At 35.5% G+C, this 23,743-nt stretch overlaps 1 protein-coding gene across 1 annotated transcript in view; it reads left to right on the forward strand.

Moving 5' to 3' along the window:
- Positions 1–9,986: 9,986 nt before the first annotated feature.
- Gad1 (glutamate decarboxylase) overlaps positions 9,987–23,743 on the forward strand; it is a 36,561-nt gene continuing 22,804 nt past the window's right edge. The window contains exons 1-5 of the mRNA XM_073081285.1: positions 9,987–10,203; positions 10,505–10,597; positions 11,135–11,210; positions 21,910–22,019; positions 22,512–22,638. Of these exons, the coding sequence (XP_072937386.1) occupies positions 10,532–10,597; positions 11,135–11,210; positions 21,910–22,019; positions 22,512–22,638 (379 nt within the window). The 5' untranslated portion in view covers positions 9,987–10,203; positions 10,505–10,531. The remainder of the gene's footprint in view (positions 10,204–10,504; positions 10,598–11,134; positions 11,211–21,909; positions 22,020–22,511; positions 22,639–23,743) is intronic.

The following is a 23,743-nucleotide window of genomic DNA, read 5'->3' on the forward strand; positions in this document are numbered from 1 at the left end:
GACGGGTCGTAATGTAACGTAACGAAACGGAACATAACGTAACATACTACATCGTAATGTATTGTATCCTATCCTAGCATTTCCAAGTTCTGACAGAATCCGCTAGGGACGCTGATTGGAAATCGTATGGGCAAATACGTAAACAAATTAATACCAAAACAGTCATATTTGTCAAAACGTAAAAACTCCTGGTAAGGGTACTGAGTCGAAATCCTAAAACGGAACTAGTAGAAGAAAATATTATTTCGATTAAAAAGTAAATTCTTAAATCGCGTTCACTTGAACGAAGCTTTACAGTAAGTGAATTCTGCTGTTAACAGACTGTATTGTATATATGTATGTATGTACAATTGTACATATTCTAGTCGGTTCCATATGTATGTATAGATCTGAACGGCGGTTGACTAGGTTATATTGCGGTTTTGTCTGAAATGCAGCTTTGATTTTATTTTATTTCATGTCTGAATAGTTGTTTTTATGTTTGGGCAAGGATCTTAAATATTTTAAAAGTAATTAGAACTGTTTTATATGGGTAATACATAGAAGAGTTGCGAACGAGCATTGAGTCCATTTGATGGTAAGTGGCTATTGCCGCCAATGGATACTTGTACTTATTAAACTCCAAAAAGTTCTACCTGAAGTTGATCACCTATGCTGGAACTGAGGAATAAGTTGGAACGCCAAAAGAAGTACGTCTCCTTTACCATACCTCTCGTACCGGAACACAGCAGCGTTATTAGGTTAAAACTGCTGTTATTAGGTAGAAATAGGTGTGGTGGTGCCTCCGGAGTCAATCCATAAAAGTTCTACCACCTTCAAAAGCTCTAAAAATGGTATTTCTCAGGGTAAAGGCCAGAAAATAATAAGGCAGTACAGTTACAGAAGTATAGCTCTACTTTGTTCTGTTGAAGGTTTTGGTAAGTGGGAAAAACGTATACTTACGAGGCTTTCCAATTTAGTTCTCAGGGGTAGCAACGTAACTGATCTTAGATAGGGTATTAATCCTATCTGGGCTTAATTACAAATGTCTATTGGTGGCAGTGGTCGTTTACCATCAGGTGTATATCTTGAAATAACAAGACATATGCTACAATTTCATAAAAAGGAACCCTAAAAATGCAAAAACTTTTTTACATTTATTATTTCACACACACAACCAAAGAAACAAATTTAAACATAGATATTCACTCAACATACTTCAATAGCAGCCTCCGAACTCCGAAGGCTGTATAGACAGAGACGACGCTACATGTTAGAGCGAGACATCCTACCCAGTATTGATTTTGCTTGGTACATACTCTTTGTGACCGTACTCTGATTGCATGTTCTAGAGTATTCGAAATATTCAGCTTATCTAGAATACTTTGTACTGCATATCTCGTGATTTCATTTTAGAATACCTACAGAGATGAAGCATAGATTAGTAAAGATACTTCGCCGCCTTGAAATTGAATGAAGCCACAAACGGCTAAGAAATTACTAATATAATTTCTTTTTTTGAATTCTCGACAAATAAAAACATTTTTAGAGAAATTTTACGAATATGTAACTAATACTGCGTAATTTATATAATAAATAAATAATTATTTCAAATACTTTAGGGACATTTTAGCACGGAGACGTGGCAAAATTTTTTTTACGCAACTATTTCAATTCTCAAAACTGGGTAAATTTTCTTGTTAAGAGTGAGTAATCTTTACTAATCTATGAGATGAAGGAATTATTTTGAAAGTGGTAGCATCCTCTGTGGTTCGACACCGATGGCATCACCACCACACCTATTTCTGCATAACAGCAGTGTTAAGCTCTGCTGTGTTCTGGTTTGAAGAGTGTGGCAAATGATGATGCAGCTCACATGATCATAAGTGGTACAGTAATGGTGACAGTCTGTCACAGGGCACTACCTCTTGAACCGTAATAGTTACACACTTAATTTTTTAAGAGTATATATAACAGTGGCCGTTATTTAACAATAAATACTAGAAATAAAAAGGCCTGAAAAGAAATCGGTGTTGCCATTTGGGAGGGATGGGGCGTTACTTTATCTATTAAACCGTAATAGGTACACTGTTTAAATTTTTTACAATACATTTATTTCTTTGACAGCTATAATAACAAAATACACTAAAATGTTTATTAAATAATAATAGGATTATATACATTAAAATATTCTAAAAAAATACTAATTAAACTAGTAACTAGTAGGTACTAATTAATTAATTTTTTAATACTAAAATTACAAAAATGAAAATTTGCTGGTACAGGACCCTCTCTGAGCGGTTTCGACTCGTACATTGCCAATTATTAAAATATACTTCATTAATTTAAAAAAAAAGATTAATAATATAAAATATACTCACGTCTGCTCCACCTTGTCACACAATCGTGTATTATTCACTCAGTATCTGGTCATGGTAGAGTATGGAGATAGGTGGGCTTTAATTGACTATAGACTAGCTAAAATATAGAGAACCTTTTAGGGTTCCGTGCACAAAGGGAAAAAATAGGAACTAAGCCTCTACTGTTTGTCCGTTGCCACAGGGCTCTATCTCCTGGATCGTAATAGATAGACACTTGAATGTTTCACAGAATATGTATAATGGTGACCGCTATAACAACAAATACTAAAAATAAAAAAAGTTGAAAATAATGGGTTGCTGTACAAAAGGTGACTATTTTTCGACGTCTTTAGCTTTATCTTTTGAATCGTAATAGATTTAAATTTTCACATTGTCCGGACTGCTATGATAACAAGTACAAAAATATAATAAAAATACTACTGTACCCTTACCATGAGTTTTTGTGTTTTGACAAATATGACTGTTTTGATATTTGTTTACGTATTTGCCCATACAATTTTCAATCATCGCCCCTAGTGGATTGTATCAGAACTATAGTGTCAGTAACGTAACATTAAATGTTTAAATTGACAAAATAGCGCTTTATGTTTTGTCTCTCTCTTTTGCGAACATGTGAGGTGGACAAAAAGACTTGAGCACTTACTTATTGTTACGTTTACTCAGTCTACTAAGCAAACGGAACAGAAAAATTATGGGATGTTTTGTAAACTCATGGTAAGGGTACTGAACATTTTGTAGTAAACGGAACCCTCCATGTGCATTCGACTCGCACTTGGCCAGTTATTTGTAATAAATGTCAGATATTTGTACATTCCTCGGGATTTAAATAATTTCTAACATACACATAAGATTGAAAAAATAGAGATATCTGGGGTTTTAAACCTAGTTTATCTTCTAGAATATTATACTCTACTCTCTATGTCTCTGAGTATTATTCTATGGACAGTCAATACGGCGCTTTAGATATTTCGTTATCTGTGAAGCTTTATTTTGACAAGCTTTCAGATACATTATCTATATCTGACTGCTGGTTGACCTTGGGTTTATTGACACGGGCTTTTAACTTTGATGTTTGTTTCAAAACAATAGGAGAAAAATAAATAATGAATGGCAGAAAGCCTTTGTGGTTCGACTCCGGCACCACCGCCACACATATTTCTGTTATAACAGCAGTGTTAAGCGCTACTGTGTTCTGGTTTGAAGGGTGTGGTAAGGGAGACATACTTTTCCGAGGCGTTCCAGTTTAGTCCTCAGAGGTAGCTGCGCATCTGTAGCCGACCTCAGGACCTCAGGAATATCTAATCCTATCTGGGGTTGATTACAGATGTTGATTATAGTCATGTTCGTCTGCTACTACAAAATGAAAAATATTGCTTTTTAAGGACTTTAAGTTTTAGTCTAGATTTTGCTTTAAAACTCAGGTGCTCAGTGGACATCTATGTATTGAATTATACAGCAGTTTTTTGAGATTTCTTAAAAAACCTAGCGGTTTGAAGGATGGGTTCTCAACCGGGAGGTCCAAAGTTGAAATTTGCACACCTCTGATTTTTAGGGTTCCTTACTCAGAGGGTAAACCGGAACCCTATTACTAAGACTGCGTTGTGTGTCTGTTACAGGGCTCTATCTCTGGAACCATAATCGAGACACGTGTGTTACAGACTAGAAATAAAATACTAATAATAAAAAAGCTTAAAAATAAATAGCCATGGAAGAAACCTGTAGTTTTCAACATTTTTCGCTTCTGTTGAACCGTAATAGATAGACAATTAAAATTTTCACAGTGCATTTATATCTATGGCTGCTATGATAACTTGGCCAATTATTTCAAAATTATGTGAATATTAGGAATAACTATAACTTTCTTAAATGGTAAAAAAATAGCGTAAGAAAAATGAAAATGCAAATTCCATCTGTATATATGAGTAAATAATTATAGTTTAAAAACTAAAAACCACGCTAAAATCGCACAAAGAAAATCGTTAATCCTGATTCCTGACGATCCTGATGAGGAGAATGGGATAAAGTTATTTAAATCGTGTATTGTCATCGGTTCTTGACAATTGTTCCAAATTTAAAATTATTCAGACTGTTTCAAGTGGAAAATAATCAAGTTCAAAGATTCCGTTACATACATACAAACAGGTCAAGCTAATAAAAAGCGTGGTAAAAAGAACATTCTTGAAGGTGTGTGAAATCTACCAATTCGCTCATGGCCTGCGTGGTGGACTATGGCCTAAACCTCCCTCTCTGAAAGGAGACCCGTGCCCAACAGAGGGACAGCATTGGTTGAAAACAGATGTATTGATTTGCCATTTTTCAAATACCTTTTGCGACCCCTACCTCCCTATATATAAAATTGTATACATAGCTACTATGCTTCGTGGTTATAAAACTATGATATACGTATTCCACCCCCGCAGAGGGCGTATGACGTCAATGGCCACGCCCAGCGGGGGTGAGTTCAATGGGGTGGGTTGGTAGGGGTAGCGTTACGTAACTTAAACGTTATGACAGAGATTTAGCTGAGGACGGAATCTGATTTTGTTTAATGTGTTTTTGTAAATAGGTTGTTTTTTGTATTAAAGTAGGGATGCAGTCTATCATATATCATTAGATATATACGTCGTCTATTAATAAATTATTTTATTATATAAAAATACTAATAATAATCTCGGATTATGTGGTTAAAGATAATTCATTCTCCAAAGAATTGGTTACAATTCACTTAAATGAGAACTTAAGATTAATACATACATAATTACACTCATAAGCAAAGAGCTGAGGGTAGACTGCAAATATTATCTGGATGTTACTTAAAAACAACATCATCATCAACCCATTACTGTCCCACTGCTGAGCACGGGTCACCTCTCATAAAGAGAAGGATTAGGCCATAGTTCACCGCGCTGGACAAGTGCGTATTGGTAGAATTCACATACCTTTGAGATTATTTTTTTTATGAATCTCTCAGGTATGCAGGTTTCCTCACGATGTTTTCCTTCACCGTTTAGCAAGTAATAATTAATTTCTAATACTTACACTACAAAAACAACACTGCGACTGATTTTTACAATATAATATCAAATTCTTATATTAATTACTGCAGAAATAAACAATATCAAATACTACAACCAACTTCATTATAATTACAAAGAAAAAAAAATAGAAATTGGGTAGATTTGACATCAATCACATTGTCTTAAAATATACCTTAGTAAGGACTTATTTATACACTTAAAATAAGAAATATTTGCTATAGGGTAGAAATATGTGACGGTTCTTTTTAATAATATTGAGGCTTTTTTAAAATATTGATTTCTTTTATGCAAATGATCTTGCTGTCTATTTGATAGTAGGTGGCTGCTGCCAGCCTTGGACACCTATAATCAACCCCAGATAAAATTAGAATCCTACCTGAGGTTGGCTACAGATATTTTGCTCCCACTAAAGGATTATGCTTGGGATACACCTTACACCCTTCAAACTAAAACACAGCAGCGCTTTACACTGCTGTTATTAGGCAGAAATAGGTGTGGCGATGGTGCCTTCAGACTAGAACAGTTCTAACGAAATTTTATGACCATAAACCAACATGACCTTTCTAAATATTCTTACTGAAATTGTTCGTATCTCTAAAATAAGTTAAAAATAGAGTTCTACATAATTGCTAGGTATTGTAACGAGAACAAAAGGTATTTGTAATGTCAGATAACAAAGGGATTGACCTACTTAGTTTCTGGGGCAGAATTGCGATTAACATTCGTCGAAGCTTTTGTTAAAAATAATAAGAAAATGATTACTGGTATAGCAACATTTGTAGCGATTTTCAGAACATTTTGATTCTATTTATGTGGTTACTTTTACTATTATAAATTCTTGTACCCTTACCATGAGTTTTTACGTTTTGACAAACATGACTGTTTTGGTATTTGCCCATACAATTTCCAATCAGCGCCCCTAGCGGATTGTATTAGAACTATAGTGTCAGTTACGTAACATTAAATGTCTAAATTGTGAAAATGGCGCTTTATGTTTTGTCTCTCTTTTTTGCGAACATTACTTATTGTTACGTTTACTCAGTCTACTGAACCAAATGGAACAGAATAATGGATTGAGTAAAGAAAACGTAAAATTGTGGGATGTTTTGAAAACTCATGGTAAGGGTACAGAAATTCATAAATGACATAAATTTTACTTACTAAAATTACATATAGGTGTAGCAGACGAGCATACAGTCCACCTGATGGTAAGTGGCTACTGTCGCCCATGGACATCTGTAATCAACCCCAGATAGGATTAGATATTCCTACCTGAGGTTGGCCACAGATGCGCCGCTACCCCTGAGGACTAAGCTGGAACGTCTCGGAAAAGTCTGCCTCCCTTACCACACCCTTCAAACCGGAACACTGCTGTTATTAGGAATTAGAAAATATTATAAAATATATATCTATAAAATTAGAAATAGGTGTGGCGGTGGTGCCACCAGAGTCGAACCACTAAGGGTTCTACCACCTTCAAAATAGACTTCGCCTTGATAGTGTATCGTATGTATTTATTTTTCTACAAAATGAACTCGTTCGATTGCCGGAAAAAGACATTTTGAAAATTAATAATGCAGTTTTAGTTTTCATCAAAATCGGCCTCGTAACTCCTTTCAGCATTTTTCACTAATCCTTATAGTTTCGGATTTGGCCCTGACGGCCTATTTGAAAAATTCACCCTGTATATTAAACCATAACATGTTGGCAGTTCAATGAAGAAATATAATTATGTTCTATAGCTGCTATGATGATAAATACTAAAAACAAAAAATAAAAGAAAATTTGATGACACGGAACCCTTCACATGCGAGTTCGATTCGCACTTAGCCAATTATTTAAAGAACACATCTTAAATTTTTGACGTTAGGGGAAACGTCCATAAAATAATTATAGTTCAAAAAACTAAAAAACACGTTATAACAGTTACGCCTATTGAAACTAAACAGCAATAATTATTTGCAATCTAAACTTGCGATGAACTTTGCTGAAGGTGCTTGAAAAATCTCGCCTCGAAAATCATTAATCCTGAGGAGGTTGATAAGTACAATGGTACAAAATTATTAAAATCGTGTATTGTCATCGGTTTTTGATAATTCTTCAAAATTTTGAATTAAACTGAACGTTTAAAGTGGATAGAAATCGGGCTCAAAGATTCCATTACTGTTACGTACATACATACATACAAACGTACAACCCAAGCTAATAAAGGCATGTTAAAAAAGTTCTTAAAAATATGCAAATTGATTTATTTATTTATAACATAACATGTAACATGTAATTAACAGGCTTAACCTAAAACATTACATGAACTCAAGAATACTTTACATACAATTATAAATCTTGTAAGGTTGTAATGAAATATGTCAAAATCAGGCATCTGTAAAAGCAGGCGATTGATCTACAACAAATCTACTAATGGGACAGTAATGGGTTGACACAACGCAGCATGGGCGAGTTTAACAACTACATTAGAGGAGAGTAGGCTAATGAAAGCCTTTTTGAACCTCAATTGAGTAATACCTAGCCTCCTACGCAAGAACCAGAAATGGCAAAGTTCATGACGTAAGCACTGACATTTGCAAAAGGCAGGGGTCAATTTAAATATTAGGTCAAGTTGTGTGGGAGTATGAAACACCCACACAACCGCCTACGAGTGACTTGTACTTCTACATTATAGTATGAAAATGCTCAGAATGGATTCCAGAAATATAATATATTCTTCTATCATCATCACCATTTACATAATCATCTTTATTCACTAATTTATCACATCTCCATTATAAAAGACATTGCAAAAATCGGTTGACAATTCATAACACAAAGCAAGATTGAATCTTCCAAAAATATAAAAATAGAAAAAGTATTTAATAAGTGACGTAAATTAATAATAATCAACAATTATGTGATTTGTACATGAATCAGTGTGATATGTCTGTAACAATAATTAATTACTGTTGGGGCATATTCCACCGCGGTGGCCGAGAGCGACTTGGTCGATTATAGGTGGTAGAACCTTTTGTTCGATTCCGGCGGCACCACCGCCACGCCTATTACTGCTTAATAACACTAGTGTTAAGCGCTGCTGTAGTCTGGTTTGAAGGATATTTTTTTATAATATAAGAGTAGCAGACAAGCGTGCAGTCCACTTGATGAGAAGTGGTTACTGCTGACTATGAAAATCTTTAATCAACCCCAGATAGGATTAATTCCTACCTGAGGTCAGCCACAGATGCGCCGATATCCCTGAGGACTAAGTTGGAACGCCTCGGAAAAGTATGTCTCCCTTACCACACCCTTCAAACCAGAACACAGCAGCGCTTAACACTGCTGTTATTAGGTAGAGGTCTCTCAATCTCTAAACACAATATGAGTGATCAAGTTTTCAAAATTAAATTATCGAATTTTTAATCGAATTCGAATATCGAGTATAATCAAATGTATCTGTAGGTGACATTAAAATTTCAAGTAACATGCAATACCAATTTCGTATTGCTCGATCTTACGTATATCTAAAATCTATAATTCAGATCTAAAACCAGCCGTACAATATACAAGGTTCGCCTGCGGCTATGCTTACGAGCAGTATATTAAATGGATGATTTAATAATTGAGTTTTCAATATAAAGTACCCTAAATAGTGTATACGGCTTTTACTCTTTATTTCCCAGTGCTGGGCATCTTTCTTCACAAGTGAGTGGAGGTCGGAGGCATGTTCCATTAGGATTGGTAGTTACAAACTTTAAGATTAAAGAACAAATAATTTTAAGCCTACATGCCTGAGAGATATGGAAAAAAAAAATCTGAAAAATGTGATTTCTTACAATCCAGACCAGGTAGAGTATAGTCTAAGCCTAATGTTCTAATTAAAGGTGGTAGAACCCTTTGTGGTTCGACTCCGGCGACACCACCGCCACAGCTATTTCTACCTAATAACAGCAGTGTTAGGCACTACTGTGTTCTGGTTTAAAGGGTGTGGTAAGGGAGACATACTTATCCGAGGCGTTCAAGCTAAGTACCGGCGCATCTGTGGCCGACCTCAGCTACGAATATCTAATCATATCTGGAGTTGATTACAGATGTCCATGGGCGGCAGTAGCCACTTACCATTAGGTGGACTGCATGCTCGTCTGCTACTCCTATATTATAAAAAAACCCTCGTTCATCATTTCACACTCATCAGAACACCCGTGCCCAACAGTGGGATCGCAATTATGGTGACATATTTCTGTGAAGTTACCAATCTCTGCGTAAGAATTGTCTAAGCAGTTATAACTTTAATCTGCAATCATAGACAATCAAGAAATTAAAAAAAAATAACATTCTGTTTTGTTTTTAAACAAATAAAAGTGAATTTAGAAAAGGCAGTAATTTTAAATCACAGACATACAATCTAATTTTATGTTTTTATACATAAAATTGAAGCGAACATTATGGTTCCTACGGTCGGTGGAAGGGGTGACCTTATTTAGTTATTGACTACCACCCACGGGCTGAATCCCCCCCACCCTGTAACCTTTTGAACGCGCATGCGCCACCCCTGAAGCCTTACCCAGCGCCTGGAACCCTCAGTCTACCTCCAGACCTCGTTTCAGCTGGACAGCTGGCTTCTGTAGAAAATCTAGACCTTTCATCATTTATGAGAGTCACAGATAATAGAGGTTCCACCCGCGGTTACAACGCCCATAGAGTCTTTATCAACGATCCCTTTTGCCACGTAATAATATTTTTCTCGACGAAAAATATATCCTACAAGTAGTGATTGACGTCATTTTATTTTTTTCACAACAACCAGTTCCAGAAAGGTATGTATTTTGTCTTTTTGGCCATTCTAGAATGTATTTTTGTAGATTTTTCGTTTTCATTCGTATTAAATTTATTGATTATGTTTTATAGAGCACGACCTTTTGACCTTTTGGTATAGATTTTCTAGAAAGCGCAGTGCGACTGCGCACTAACTGCATAACCATTGTCTCATTAAAAATAAAAATGTGTGGAATCCTTTCTAAGCGTGCACAGATAAAGAAAAAAGTAAATGACAGAAATTGACAGCCGTTTTAAATAAAAAAAAATACGAAAAATTAATTATTTTTTTTCTGTTTCCAGAATAAAATAAGGAAATAGAAGTTGAAAATGTCAAAGCTGAGTTTGGACGGCTTTTTTTCGTACTGCAAGCAAATAGCTGAGCACATCCAGCTGGTTCGTTCACCGCCATTTTCTATCGCCATCTTGGCCGCCATATTGATTTTCCGCTGCGACGCCATCTTGTCCACGAATCCTTTGTTCTGTTGCACGATTCATTACGTATTGATTTCTACTTTTTTATTGAATGCTTTGTGTTTTATTATTAATTATTTTTATTAGCTTTTTTGTAAAGTAGTATACGATTGAACTTTGTCTTACGTAATCAATTGTTATAATATTTTGGAAAATATTTTAAGATCATATTTAATTAAAATAAATCTATTACTAAGCGAGACGAAATAAATCCTTACAAAATCCTAATTTAAATTATTAACATTTTAATAATTAAATAAATCCTACGTTCTACACAAATGCTACGCCGTAGCATTGCTACGAAACCCTCTACGATGTTATGTAACACACATTGGCCACGCCCAAAATTCAAATTAAAAAACCTGATTCTTTTAAATGCGCTTTGTCTTTTCCTTAAAGCTTTTTATAAAAGTACTCATATGTAAGAAAAACTTTATTTTATGTCTCTTTCTTTCACAGGGCGAAAGGATGGCGTCTCTCTCAGGGCAAGGCACTCCCAAGCTTACTTCCAGCGTCGCTAATCTTTACTATGATTGTGAGTATTCATTTTTTATAATCTCTAATCATAAAAACAACCGTATCTTCTTTTTAATATTTAACCTAACGATAAGGCATACGGGCTACCTGATGGAAAGCAGTCACCGTCGCCTATGAACATTTGCAACACCAGAGGAGTCGCCAATGCATCGCCGGCTTTGAAGGAGAGCTCTTTTTACACCCCTCTTGAAGAGCCCCATGTCATAGTCCTGAGGGAATACCTCAGGAGGAAGTTTATTCCACACGTTTGCACGTACGTGGTCAAAAATGCAACTGTGTTCTAGTTCGAAGGGTGTGATTGTAAGGGAGACATACTTATCCGAGGCTTTCCAACTTAGTCCTCAGGAGTAGAATCACATCTGTGACCGACGTTGGCTAGGACTCTTTTATTTAGGGTTGCTTACGATGTCTTAGGGCAGAAGCCTTTTACCATCACACAAAAACCAGCTGGATATTGCCTAAAGGAGACATGAAACATCTTTAACGATGCAATTACAGGTAAGTTTTTTTACTGTCATAGAAAAAGCGTAATTACTGGCCACCTGCATTGAACGAAGCTACCAATGACATCAGTAATAAATCCCCTAAATAAAATAATTTTAAGGTAGAAAAACTCTTCAAGGCTTGACTGCGAGGCAACTACGCCACACATTATCATCATCAACCCATTACTGTCCCACTGCTGGGCACGGGTCTCCTCTCAGAATGAGAAGGATTAGGCCATACTCCACCGCGCTGGCCAAGTGCGTATTGGTAGACTTCACATACCTTTGAAAACTTTTTCTCTTTTTTAAGATTTCTCAGATACGCAGGTTTTTTCACGATGTTGTCCTTCACCGTTTAAGCAAGTGGTGATTAATTTCTACTACGCATATAAAAATCAGAGGGGGGGTAGCCTGGGACTTGAATCTCGGACCTCTCGATCAAAGACCGAGTTTCTTAACCACTAGGCTATTACTGCTCCGAAGTACTGCCGCACATATTTTACCAAATAACAGAGTTAAACACAATTGTCTTCTGGTTTGTTAGGTGTGGTAAGGAACACATACTTACATTGTGTAATCCGATTGAGGGAATGGATAAAACCTATTTTATATTAATGTTAATATGTTTTAAAATTATATCGCGAGTGGGTAAAATTATCTGACTAGACTGATTATTTAAAAAATATATAAATTATTACTATAAGAAAGTTGAAAAAAAATTTAAAAAAAAGTTTTTAATACTTTGCAGACTTTGATCCTTATAAGCGACACTATCAGATAACTTAATAATACAGGGATTGATTATTAATGTCGGGCGGTAGCAACGTTTCATGGTTTGGATGGTAGATAGATTAGCAAGTTTCCTTTTACAACGTAATTTCCTTTTTACGCCCTCTACCGGATGGTGAGATAAGAAACCAGCTTTATGGGTGACTTTATCGGGCTTGTAATATTAAACCATTGATATAACAGTCGTTTTAGGGTCCCGTACCCAAAGGGTAAAAACGGAACCTGATTACTAAGCATCCGCTATCTGTCCGTCTGTCACAGGGTTCCTCTCCTGAACCGTAATAGATAGACACTTGAAAATACCACAGAATATGTATAATGGTGGGCACTATAACAACAAATACTATTTTTTTAAATAAATGGGGCTCGTTATACAAGAAATCGATATTTTTCGGCGTTTTTTGCTTTATCTTTTAAACCACAAAAAATCAATTCATTTCCACAAACCACAAAAAATCAAATCAATTCTTTTATGGCTGAAATACTAAATTTTAGATAATTTGTTTATATATGAATTATAACTTTGGCAAGGTCTAACAAATTTTGATACAGGACCATTCTAAGGTTTTCTACGCCACTATATGTATGCCTCTGATAAGTGACTATTGCTGCCCGTCGAAACATGTAGTCATCCCAGATAAAATTAATATCCTACCTGAGGTCGGCCATAGATGCGTTGCTTCCCCTAAGGACTAAATATACCTCATATAAGTATATCGCCTTTATCAGAAAACAAACATGAACACAGCAGCGCTTAACACTGTTGTAATAAAATAAAACTATTTCGTGATCCAATTTACAACTTTTATTATTCCCGCGCAAAATACAACTCTAACGTCAAGAACGTTCTTTTTATTTTTTATGCTAATGCATGCAATCGTGTAACGCATACAGCCAGTATAGTAACTATATAAATGAGCACTTATTATTATAAAAATAACACACAACACAATGAAAATAACAAAAAATAATTAATTAAAATAATACTAAGTATAATTAAATCATTTGATATATTTCTCACAGTTCTTAGTAGGCAGAAATAGATGTGGCGCTGGTGCCGCTAGAGTCAAATCACAAGATTGAAGGTGGTAGAACCATTTGTGGTTCGACTCCGGCGGCACCATCGCTACACCTGTTTCTGCCTAATAAAAGCAGTGTTAAGCGCTGTTGTGTTCTGGTTTGAAGGGTGTGGTAAGGGAGACATACTTTTCTGAGGCGTTCCAGCTTAGTCCTCAGGGGTAGCGGCGCATCTGTGACCGACCTCAGGTAGGAGTACCTATCTAATCCTATCTGGGGCTGATTACAGATGTCCAAGGCCGGCAGTAGCCACTTACCATCAGTTGGACTGCATGCTCGTCTGCTATTCCTATATTATAAAAAAAATCACAAGATTTACCTTCAATTTGATATTAATGAAGTATTATGGTGAAATAAATCTTTATTTATCAATTTTCGAACTGCAAAAGTCACCCCAGCCAATTTGGTAAATCCATTAACGGAATAATTAATCACAGACACTTTAAACTGTCACAAGTGAGTGTTACTAATTAATGATTGCGGCAAGTGCTTTTAACGGTGTGAATTGAACGATTTTTATAGTATCATTAATTTTGAAAAATAGGAGAATCAATATGCTTGAACGGATACCATAGACAGAACTGGTTCTAGCGTGAAGCAGATCTTACGTTTTTGTTGGTAAATACCGGTTGTCTTACGTTATTTTGCTGTTATACTAAGGAGGTATCAGGACCCTCTTTTTTTTTTTCTCGAGGGGGAAACCTTCAAAAGGTACCCGACGACGTGGGAGCGACGCCGGGTTATGTGGGATTTTTACCGCACTATAACCCCCCCGGTGGCCGACCTCAACGCTTGTTGGAGAACTCCGGGATCTCCAACGGAACACAACCGGAGCCCTCCAAGCGCGATGCCCAACGGGCTCTACCCTGGGGGAGCAGTTTTCGCTCCTCCCACACCATGTAGTGTTTATGACGGTATGCGACCACACATATCGCCGTCCTTCCCGGGGTCGCTTGCTGGACGGTTCGAGCTCCCACTCTTGCCGTCCGCAACCCCGGAAGCCCCCTTTTAGTCGCCTCCTACGACAGGCAGGGGATACCGTAGCCCTATTCTAGTCCCGGAACTACAGGGACAAGGAGGTATCAGGACCCATAATACCCTTTCCCCTTTTATATACGCCCATGGCTCTAAAGAATATGGTAGAACCCTTTGTGATTCGACTCCAGAGGTACACCGCCACATCTAGTGCTGTGTGATAAAGGAGACATACTAATCCCGGGTGTTCTAACCTAGTCCTCAGGGGTACCAACGCATCTGTGGCCAACCTCACGTAGGAATGTAATCCTATCTGGGGTTGATTACAGAGGTCTATAGGCGGCGGTAGCCACTTACCATCAAGCGGACTAATACTCCTTAATGAGAGATCCGTATTCTTTGTGCCCAGCATTGGGACAAAAAATCCCTTCTTAAAAGTAATGTAGGTACTAAAAATCAGTCGTCAACTTAGTCCTCAGGGAATTGTACTATAATATTTATTGTAACACACAAAATATACTTCCATAATCACAGTCATTTGAAATAAATTGTAAACCACAAACCCCAGCATTACCAGAGACAAATAGCCGCCATTTTCCACTCTATAAAGCTAAATAAAAAGTGAATTGTCTATGGGAAGAGGAGGGAAGATTATATGTAATCCCGAAATAAATTGCATTTTTCATGTACCATCGTGTTTTTATAACTGCGCATAAATCATACATTATTTTTATAAGTATATCTGTATGTGTAGCAGTGTTTTCCCAAATATTGTTTTTTTCGTTACCGTTTTTATATACTTGAACGAGCTTTTGTCCGCGGCTTCGCTCGCGTTACGAAGTAATATTTTCATCCTCTATTATATCCCCTTGGGGGTAGAATTGATCAAAATCCTTTCTTAGCGGATGCCTACATCATAACATCTACCTGCATGCCAAATTTCAGCCCGTTCCGTCCAGTGGTTTGGGCTGTGCGTTGATAGATCACTATGTCAGTCAGTCACCTTTGAGTTAGGTATATATATTTAGATTTGAAAGAAGTTAACCTCAATCAATGTAGCTGAAATTTAGCGTAATCATGGTTTGGATGACAATGTTACTCTAATCAAGCATTGCCGTTTAATGACGTCATTCTAATTCCAGTAAGGCGGACGCTGTATGATCGATTATTTTTTTTTCACCCCTATGGCATGACATAAAATGATTTTCTGAGAAGATTGCAATAAGTACTTGTTTTTACCACGCTTTTATTAGCTTGACCTGTATGTATGTAACGGATCTTTGAACTCGATTTTACCTACTTTGAACGGTCCGATTAATTTGAAATTTTAAACAGTTATGAAGAACCGATGACAATACACGATTTTAAGAATATTATCCCATTCTCCTCATCAGGATCGTCAGGAATCAGGATTAACGATTTTAATTGTGCCATTTTAGCATGGTTTTTATTTTTTAAACTATAATTATTCTTTTTTGAATCGTTTTACGAGTAACAGTAAATCATTGTTTCTGAAACTTAAAACGAATTCCGATGTAATTTCAATGGATTAAGTTTCACCCCCAAGCACCCCTATTAGGGGTTGTGGATTAGCGCCCAGTGATCCCATGTTCTGCGCTAATTGATAAGTTTTGTATCCCGTCACTAGAGGGAAGCACTTTAAAAAAAACCGAAAAAGATAAAAAAAAACCTTTTAACGAAACGACACTCGTGGTGTAACATCGCATCTATTTAACATGCAGAGGGTTCGGATTCAATCCAGGTGGAGTAGAAATTCAAATGATGAATTTAGTTCTATCCTGGGTGTGTGTGTTTGTGTGTGTGTGTGTGTGTTTGGGTCGTTCGCCGTCACCACAGCCACACCTATTTGAAGTTAGGACCCTTTGTGAATTGACTCCGGCGGCACCACCACCACACCTATTTCCGCCTAATAACGGCAGTGTTAAGGGCTGGTGTGTTCCGCTTTGTAGGGTGTCGCAATGGAAACATACTTTTCCAAAGCGTTCCAACTTAGTCCTCAGGGGTAGCAATCCATCCTTGGATAAGTTTAGGTAGGAATCTAATCTTATCTAGGGTTGATTATAGATGTCCGGGCGGCAGTAGCCTCGTACCATCAGATGGGCTGCATGTTTGCTACTTGATTATTATAAAAAGAAAACAATTTAAAACAATATATATTTTTTTGCAATTTTCCAATTTTCATTCTCATGTTTGGGAAGTAATCAATTTACGCCAACCATACTAAATTCTCCTTAGTAACGCAACGTAACCCTCAGATGCCGGGGGTCATAAATACCAATGGCCGGGACAAGTTGATCCGCGCGGTAATGACCGGGTTTTAACGGAATCCCTCATTTGTGCCTCGTGGCCTAATGGGAGAGGTGGAGAGGCTGTTTGGTATAAAATATTACTCGAAAAAAATGGCTTTGATTATTTTAAGGGTCTTTTTTATAACCAGCCCTTAATAGCTTTCATGGCTAGTTTAAAAGTTTGAATTTTGTAGAATTTTCCGTATTTTGAAATAAAGAAAGAAATTTTATGGCTTTTTTTAAATTATATGCAAGCCCTTCAACAATTTTTACGTGTCAGATAGATAACGTTTTCCTTGATCTCAAATAAATTAAGTTTTAAGTATGACTACTTTTGTATTTAATTTCATCAAGAAATAAATTCATTTTTGAAACAAATTTTCATTTTATGCAAATAAAATCAAATTAATGTATATATTATTCAAATGAAATTAATGTAAGTATATTACACATAAATAAAAACTTTATAAAAATAGGAACTATAATTCAATAGGCTTCACCCAAATTGTTGTCCTTCGGAAGAGTTCCCAAAACACTGGCGACATTACCCCGCTGAATAGCTAAGCTAATTCGCTGCCCGAGGTAAGCGCCAGCCCTTTGGTCAATCATCATCATCATCATCAACATCAACCCATTACTGTCTCACTGCTGGGCACGGGTCTCCTCTCAGAATGAGAAGGATTAGGCCATAGTCCACCGCGCTGGCCAAGTGCGTATTGGTAGACTTCACATACTTTTAAGATTTTTTTTTATAAATCTCCCAGGTATGCAGGTAGGCTTTGGTTAATAATGTACTATTATTATTTACTAAAAAACATTTACGAGTATATATCTATGAGGTGTTAATTAAATACTCTAAATTATTATAAATTATAAATCACATATAAAATAATAAAACTAAACTATTATAACACACTCCATGCCATCCGAAACCAAGTTCATTTCAAAAAGATGGAAAAAAATCTATTTCCTGAACCAAATCCTTATGAACCCGCTCTATCAATCCTGAGAGATTCACTACGTCAGGCGATCGGAGGGTTAATACTCGTATAAAACTGCGGGGTCTTTTCGACCCGAGTGATATACGGTTAAGAGGCTAATTATTTTCTTACTAGCTATTTATTTTGTTGTAGTATTATAAAGTTTATAGTAGTATAGCTGTAAGTCCACTGATGTTAAAATATCTGAAGATATTCATCGTCATACTCTTAAACTGTCACCCTTATTTTTATCATACAATGTATGCCTGCCTTATCTTATATATAAAATTCTCGTGTCACAATATTAGTTACCGTACTCCTCTGAAACGGCTTTACCGATGTTCACCAAATTTTATATGCATATTCAGTAGGTCTGAGAATCGGCTACTATCTATTTTTCATACCGCTGAGTGATAAGGGTTGTTCGCCCTTAACATTTTTTATTTATATGGCAACGCAACGTTTGCCGGGTCAGCTAGTTATTATCTATATTTACGAAGAGACTTATGCTTATGGACTGACTGAGTGATCAACGCAGAGCCTAAACTATTAAAACTAGAAACACGAAGTTTGGACAGTAGATTCCTTCTATAACATACCAACTAAGGAAAATTAGGGATTAAAATTTGGCCGAAAATCCGTATATTTTGAAGCAAGCCCTTTGAAAATTAGCATTTGATTTTCTGATTTAAAAAATTAAACACTTGTGTTAACAGTTTTAGGAAAATCAAGCATTGGCTTTATTGGATATTATTTAGGGTTTATAGCTCGTATTGAAGACTTGTACTATATAAATTAAAATATTTTTTGTTTTAAATATGAGGAGCTTCAAAAATCGAAAGTCAGGTTCGAAATAAGATTGCAACGTTATTTAACAAAGATAAAGGAGTTATGATATCTAAGTATTTATTTTTAAGAATTATCTGAAGAAATGTATTAAAAAGGTTATCTAATCTAAACAATAAGTATAGTTTGTAAATTGCTCCCGTAGCGTTTATATTATAACAGTGGTCGAATTGTGACAATATTAAGATCTGAAAATTTGTCTTATTTAAAAAAAAATACAAAAATAAGAATTAAAAACAGCATTGCTCTCAGAAAAAGTAAACAAAAATCGAGATAAAAAGACTGACGTATTAATCTAACACTAAAATGCAGCTGTTTGTTTGTTATTTCCAATAGCGAGCACGTCGAGTGTGGCTAATCGGCGAGGGGTGGGTTAAGTGAAATTCCGAGCATTCCGCAAGGGTCGGAGAGACCCCTCGTGTGAATGGAAGTATTTTTAATAAAAAGTTTTCGTAAAACATTAATTAAATTCTGGGAAAAATGTTTAACAGAAAATTAGTCAAAATTTATTTAAAATTTTGAAATTTATCATATTTTGGGTGTTTTTTTTTTAATAAAATGTAAAAACTTATCATACGATCGGCCATATATGGGTTGATACTCTTGAGGACTAAATTGTAGCGTCTCTATAGACACGTTGCTAGATTCTTATAAGGTAACTAGCTGACCCAGCAAACGTTGTATTGCCATATAAATAAAAAAAAAATTAGGGTTGTACTACCCCTAACATTTAGGGGGATGAAAAATAGATGTTGGCCGATTCTCATAGATACCGGATAAGCACAAAAAATTTCATCAAAATCGGTCAAGCCGTTTCGGAGGAGTATGGCAACGAAAACTGTGACACGAGAAGTTTATATATTAGATTGTTAAGGAAGAAATAGGTTTGGTGATAGTGTCACGTAAGTTGATCCAAACGGAATCCTATTGCTCTGACACATTTAATCTAACCAAATGCAACAAAAAACATTGTTTGCCAGATCACCAACTCTGTATAAACGTACAAAACTTCTAAGTTTTTCGTTATATTATATTCTCGAATAAATAGCCTCTCTTCTTTAACCAACTTGGTTAAAACAGTTCCTAAGTATAAGAGTTCTTTGTAGAGTATAAGAATCTGATGTATAAAGCTGTAAAAATGACACTGCAATGAGAATCGACCCTCCACTGCAGATTACTCATTGTAAGTGTTAGTTAAACTACTTCAACCCTCTAATGCGGGCGGGGGTGCTTCAGACCCCAGATGTTTATTTCGTTTAATTTATCTGTACTGTCACTTGCATACAATTTGGTGTGCACAGATAACACTTAAATGCACTGGAACGTCATGGCGGAGTACGGTCCAGTTTTTCCTCTATTATTATTTCAACGACTATATTTTGTAGGAATAATCAAAAATATAGAAAAACATATGTATAGGTATGATATTGACTATTTTCCGAAAACAAATATGTTTCTTTATCTGAAACAGATTTTTTTGTTTTTTGCAGTTCAATTTTCCAGTGAAGCACAGTACATAAGTTATATTTTAAGAAATATTTTAAATTACTTCTTGTCATTTTTTTATAAAATGTAAGTAATTAAGTTTTTTCTTTATGTAATTAATACATTCTATTTCACATATTTTAATATAAGAAGTAATATTAAAGATAGAAATATTATGTACCAAAGAAATATTTCTTCAAATCAAAATAAAAAACAGCCATCCAGACCCATTGTAAGCCTAGATAGCACCCAGTTTTAATTTCCTCCAAGGGAAAATTAAGATTGAAAAGTCAAAAGGGATTCATTTTTAATTCCTCATCTCACGTCAAAAGGGCAAGTAAAGGAAGCACTGATCAATGAACAATAGTATTCAACAATACTAAAATAAACAAACCTATAAAAAACCCATCATTTTCTACATAGTTCCGTATCCCAATATGTTAAGACACATTATTGGAAAGCACGCCATCTAGTGTACGGTATATCAGATTTGGTTTCTATACAACATAAATATGACTTTAACAATTGTTTATCAATCCTTTTTTATAAAAAAATAAGAGTCATTTTTGAATAGCAAAAAAGAAAAATGACTGCAAATATAAAATTGTCGTTCCTATATTGAAAATCAGAACGAATTGTTATGCTTTGTTATGAAACTAAATGTTTGCGTTTGGTAGTATGTTCTTAGACCTTAATTTTCGTGGAATAAGGGTGGGTTTGAGGTGCTTTTTCAGTTACGGGTACAATAGAGTTGTCCCCTACGCAATTCGAGGTACAAATCAAAGACATCTGTGAGCAAAACTCAGTACAATATGACACGAGTAGAATACCCACACGATGGTCGGGATTAGATATTATGGGAAAAATGGCTTATATTGTACAATGATGTCATACTTATTTCATGAAACTATGTGAGCTATTCAGCTATGAACTAGAATTTGTATTGTGGGTGCCAAGTATATATACACACAGGGCTCAAAAATATACTGTCTTAACGGGCATTGAACCTAGATATTTTTGTCTTAATTGACTATAATGCCTATTTTCGCAATTATTATTTAATACTTAATAAAATAATAGTTTGATTAAAAAAACCATTAATGCATATAATTTCGACATCCAGAAAGTTACAGTTTTGAAAATATCCTAAAAATATTCTAGAATCGTGGTCACCACAGTCATACGCATTCCTGGACAGTCTGTATGAGGGTCGCGAATATTAAAACCACTGGCTTGGGGTTCAGCGAAAAAAGTATTTTGACATTACAATAAATAAGCGTAGGAATTTTCCATATTTATATTTAATTGTTTCAGTGCTGGTCACCTTATTAGTTACAAGAAAGAATAAAAAACTGTTTAAAGATATTAATTTATCGTAAAAAATCTAAAGATTTAAATATTTTTTTCAGTTTTTAAGTGCTTAGAGTTTAGAGTTGTAGTGACAGGCATTCGAAAATGTTCAACTTTAGATTACTTAAATGTTTTGTCTAACAAACTTCAACATTTAACAATTCTTGATTGAAATTTTTAAACTTCGACTATTTATTAATAATATATACATTATTTATTAATAAGCGACATATAAAAACAAAATTAATTTTTTTTCGGATACAGACCTCGAAATTTTTTACAAAATGTTGCATTATTTTTATCTAATTTTATTAAGAATTTCCTACAGCAAAATGAGACGGAGTCGAACGTGGCAGGGTTAACTATTAAAAACGTATTTTAACATGTTTGTTTGTTCGCAGCGATCCTGCCGTACAGGGAGGATGCTGCCCCCCAAACCCGCGAGTTCCTTGCCAGGGTGGTGGACGTACTCCTCGACTACATCCAGCAGGTCAACGACCGGAATGAGAAGGTGGGTCTGGGATTTTTAAGTAACTTGTTATTTTTTTTACTTTTTGTGTCATTTTTGGGATAAATGGAAGATTCTTAATAACTGCCTTCGAATAAAAGTTTTGCAAAGGTGTTCTTTTTAGCTAAAAAGTTTCTTCTAAAGAGTTTATAGGATTTCTCAATGTCTGCACAATAACCTTAAACATAATTGGGGTAAAAATAGCCTATGTATATGTTACTACGTACAAAAAGAAATATTTTTTCACTTTTCCAAAAGAGTTAGATATAAAGAGTTGTAAAAGTATTTTATGTTGAACTGTTCCTAAGATTAGCATACAAAAATATTGACTAATTTGTTAAAGGCAGTGTTTCTGCCATAATTTTCATAGCAAAGGTAGCAATTCATCTACGGAAAAGTAAAAATAACATTATTTAAGAATTAAATAACCTAAACAATAAACTAAAACCAAAACTATCTTTCTATTTTTTTTATTTAATACTTGGCTTTGTCTAGATACTGGACTTCAAAATGCCGGAAGAGATGGTGAAAGTCCTGGACCTGAAGCTGCCCGAAGATCCTCTGCCGTTGAAGCAGCTGCTGGAGGACTGCAAGATCACGCTCAAGCATCAAGTCAGGACTGGTAAGTACAAGTTATTTGTTAATATGTTTCTTTACAATATACCTAGAGTCAAGGGAAAATGGAGTAATGAAACAAGAAGTAGAATTGATGCTAAGACACTGCCGTGCATAGAGAAAGATAGTAGGACCCTTGGTTCGACTCCAGCGACAACACTGCCACAATCTTTTCTCCTAATAACAGCAATATTAAGCGCTCCTGTGTTCTGGTTAGAAGGGTGTGGTAAGAGGAATATACTTTTCCAAGGCGTAGTGATGAATCTATGGTCGCCACTAAGTAAGAATTTAACCTTATCTGGCGATGATTACAGATGTTCATGAACGGCAGTAGCAACTTATAGTACGCGCCACTGCTAGTCCGATCTGAAGTTGTTGCGAGCAGGTGTAGTCATACAATTTGCTATGGCGACACGATTCATTTCTATATTCTGAGCGGACTAGCAGTTTTACGCGGACTATACTATTATGTGGATTACATGCTCGTTCGCTAATGCTATATTATAAAAAAATGTAAAACTCAAGGGAAACGGGATTGTTAACAAAACGATCACAGATTATATTACATAAGACTGAACTAGAATAGTTTGCAAATTATTAACTTTTTTCTAATGTTACTTAAGTATTTACATTCTAAGTAAGTATCTTTGTGTTTTAATTTCTTTCAATACTTAAAAAATACAACAAGTAAGTATTATATAAAATCCACGTCTATTTGTAACTGTACGTGTTTGTACACAAACGCTACAGTGTAGGCAAGTGTAAGTAACAGCGGCGATCATTTCGGGCCATTTGAGGACATAATTGAATTGTTTGATACGTGCGCGGCGGCGGGTTGGGGTGAGTAGGGTTGCCACTTCACTGTTATTGTGTAGGGTTGTCATCTGATACTGATATTTTAATATTTTGAATGTATATTTGATTTATCTTCTGCAAATAATCTTATTTGGTCACATTTACTTACTTGAAAGTCTTTTTGCGATTTTTTGCAAATCTATGGTATGCGCTCTTTGGGAAATTACAAAAATATTTTTTAACGATAAAATCCAAGCATCCGTATCTGGTCTTCTGATATTTAGATAGTAACCATTTATTTACAGATTGACAACCCT

Source organism: Epargyreus clarus, unplaced genomic scaffold (assembly GCF_041222505.1).
Source record: "Epargyreus clarus isolate Ecla_fem2 unplaced genomic scaffold, WU_Ecla_fem_2.2 ptg000016l, whole genome shotgun sequence".
NCBI classification, from domain to species: domain Eukaryota; kingdom Metazoa; phylum Arthropoda; class Insecta; order Lepidoptera; family Hesperiidae; genus Epargyreus; species Epargyreus clarus.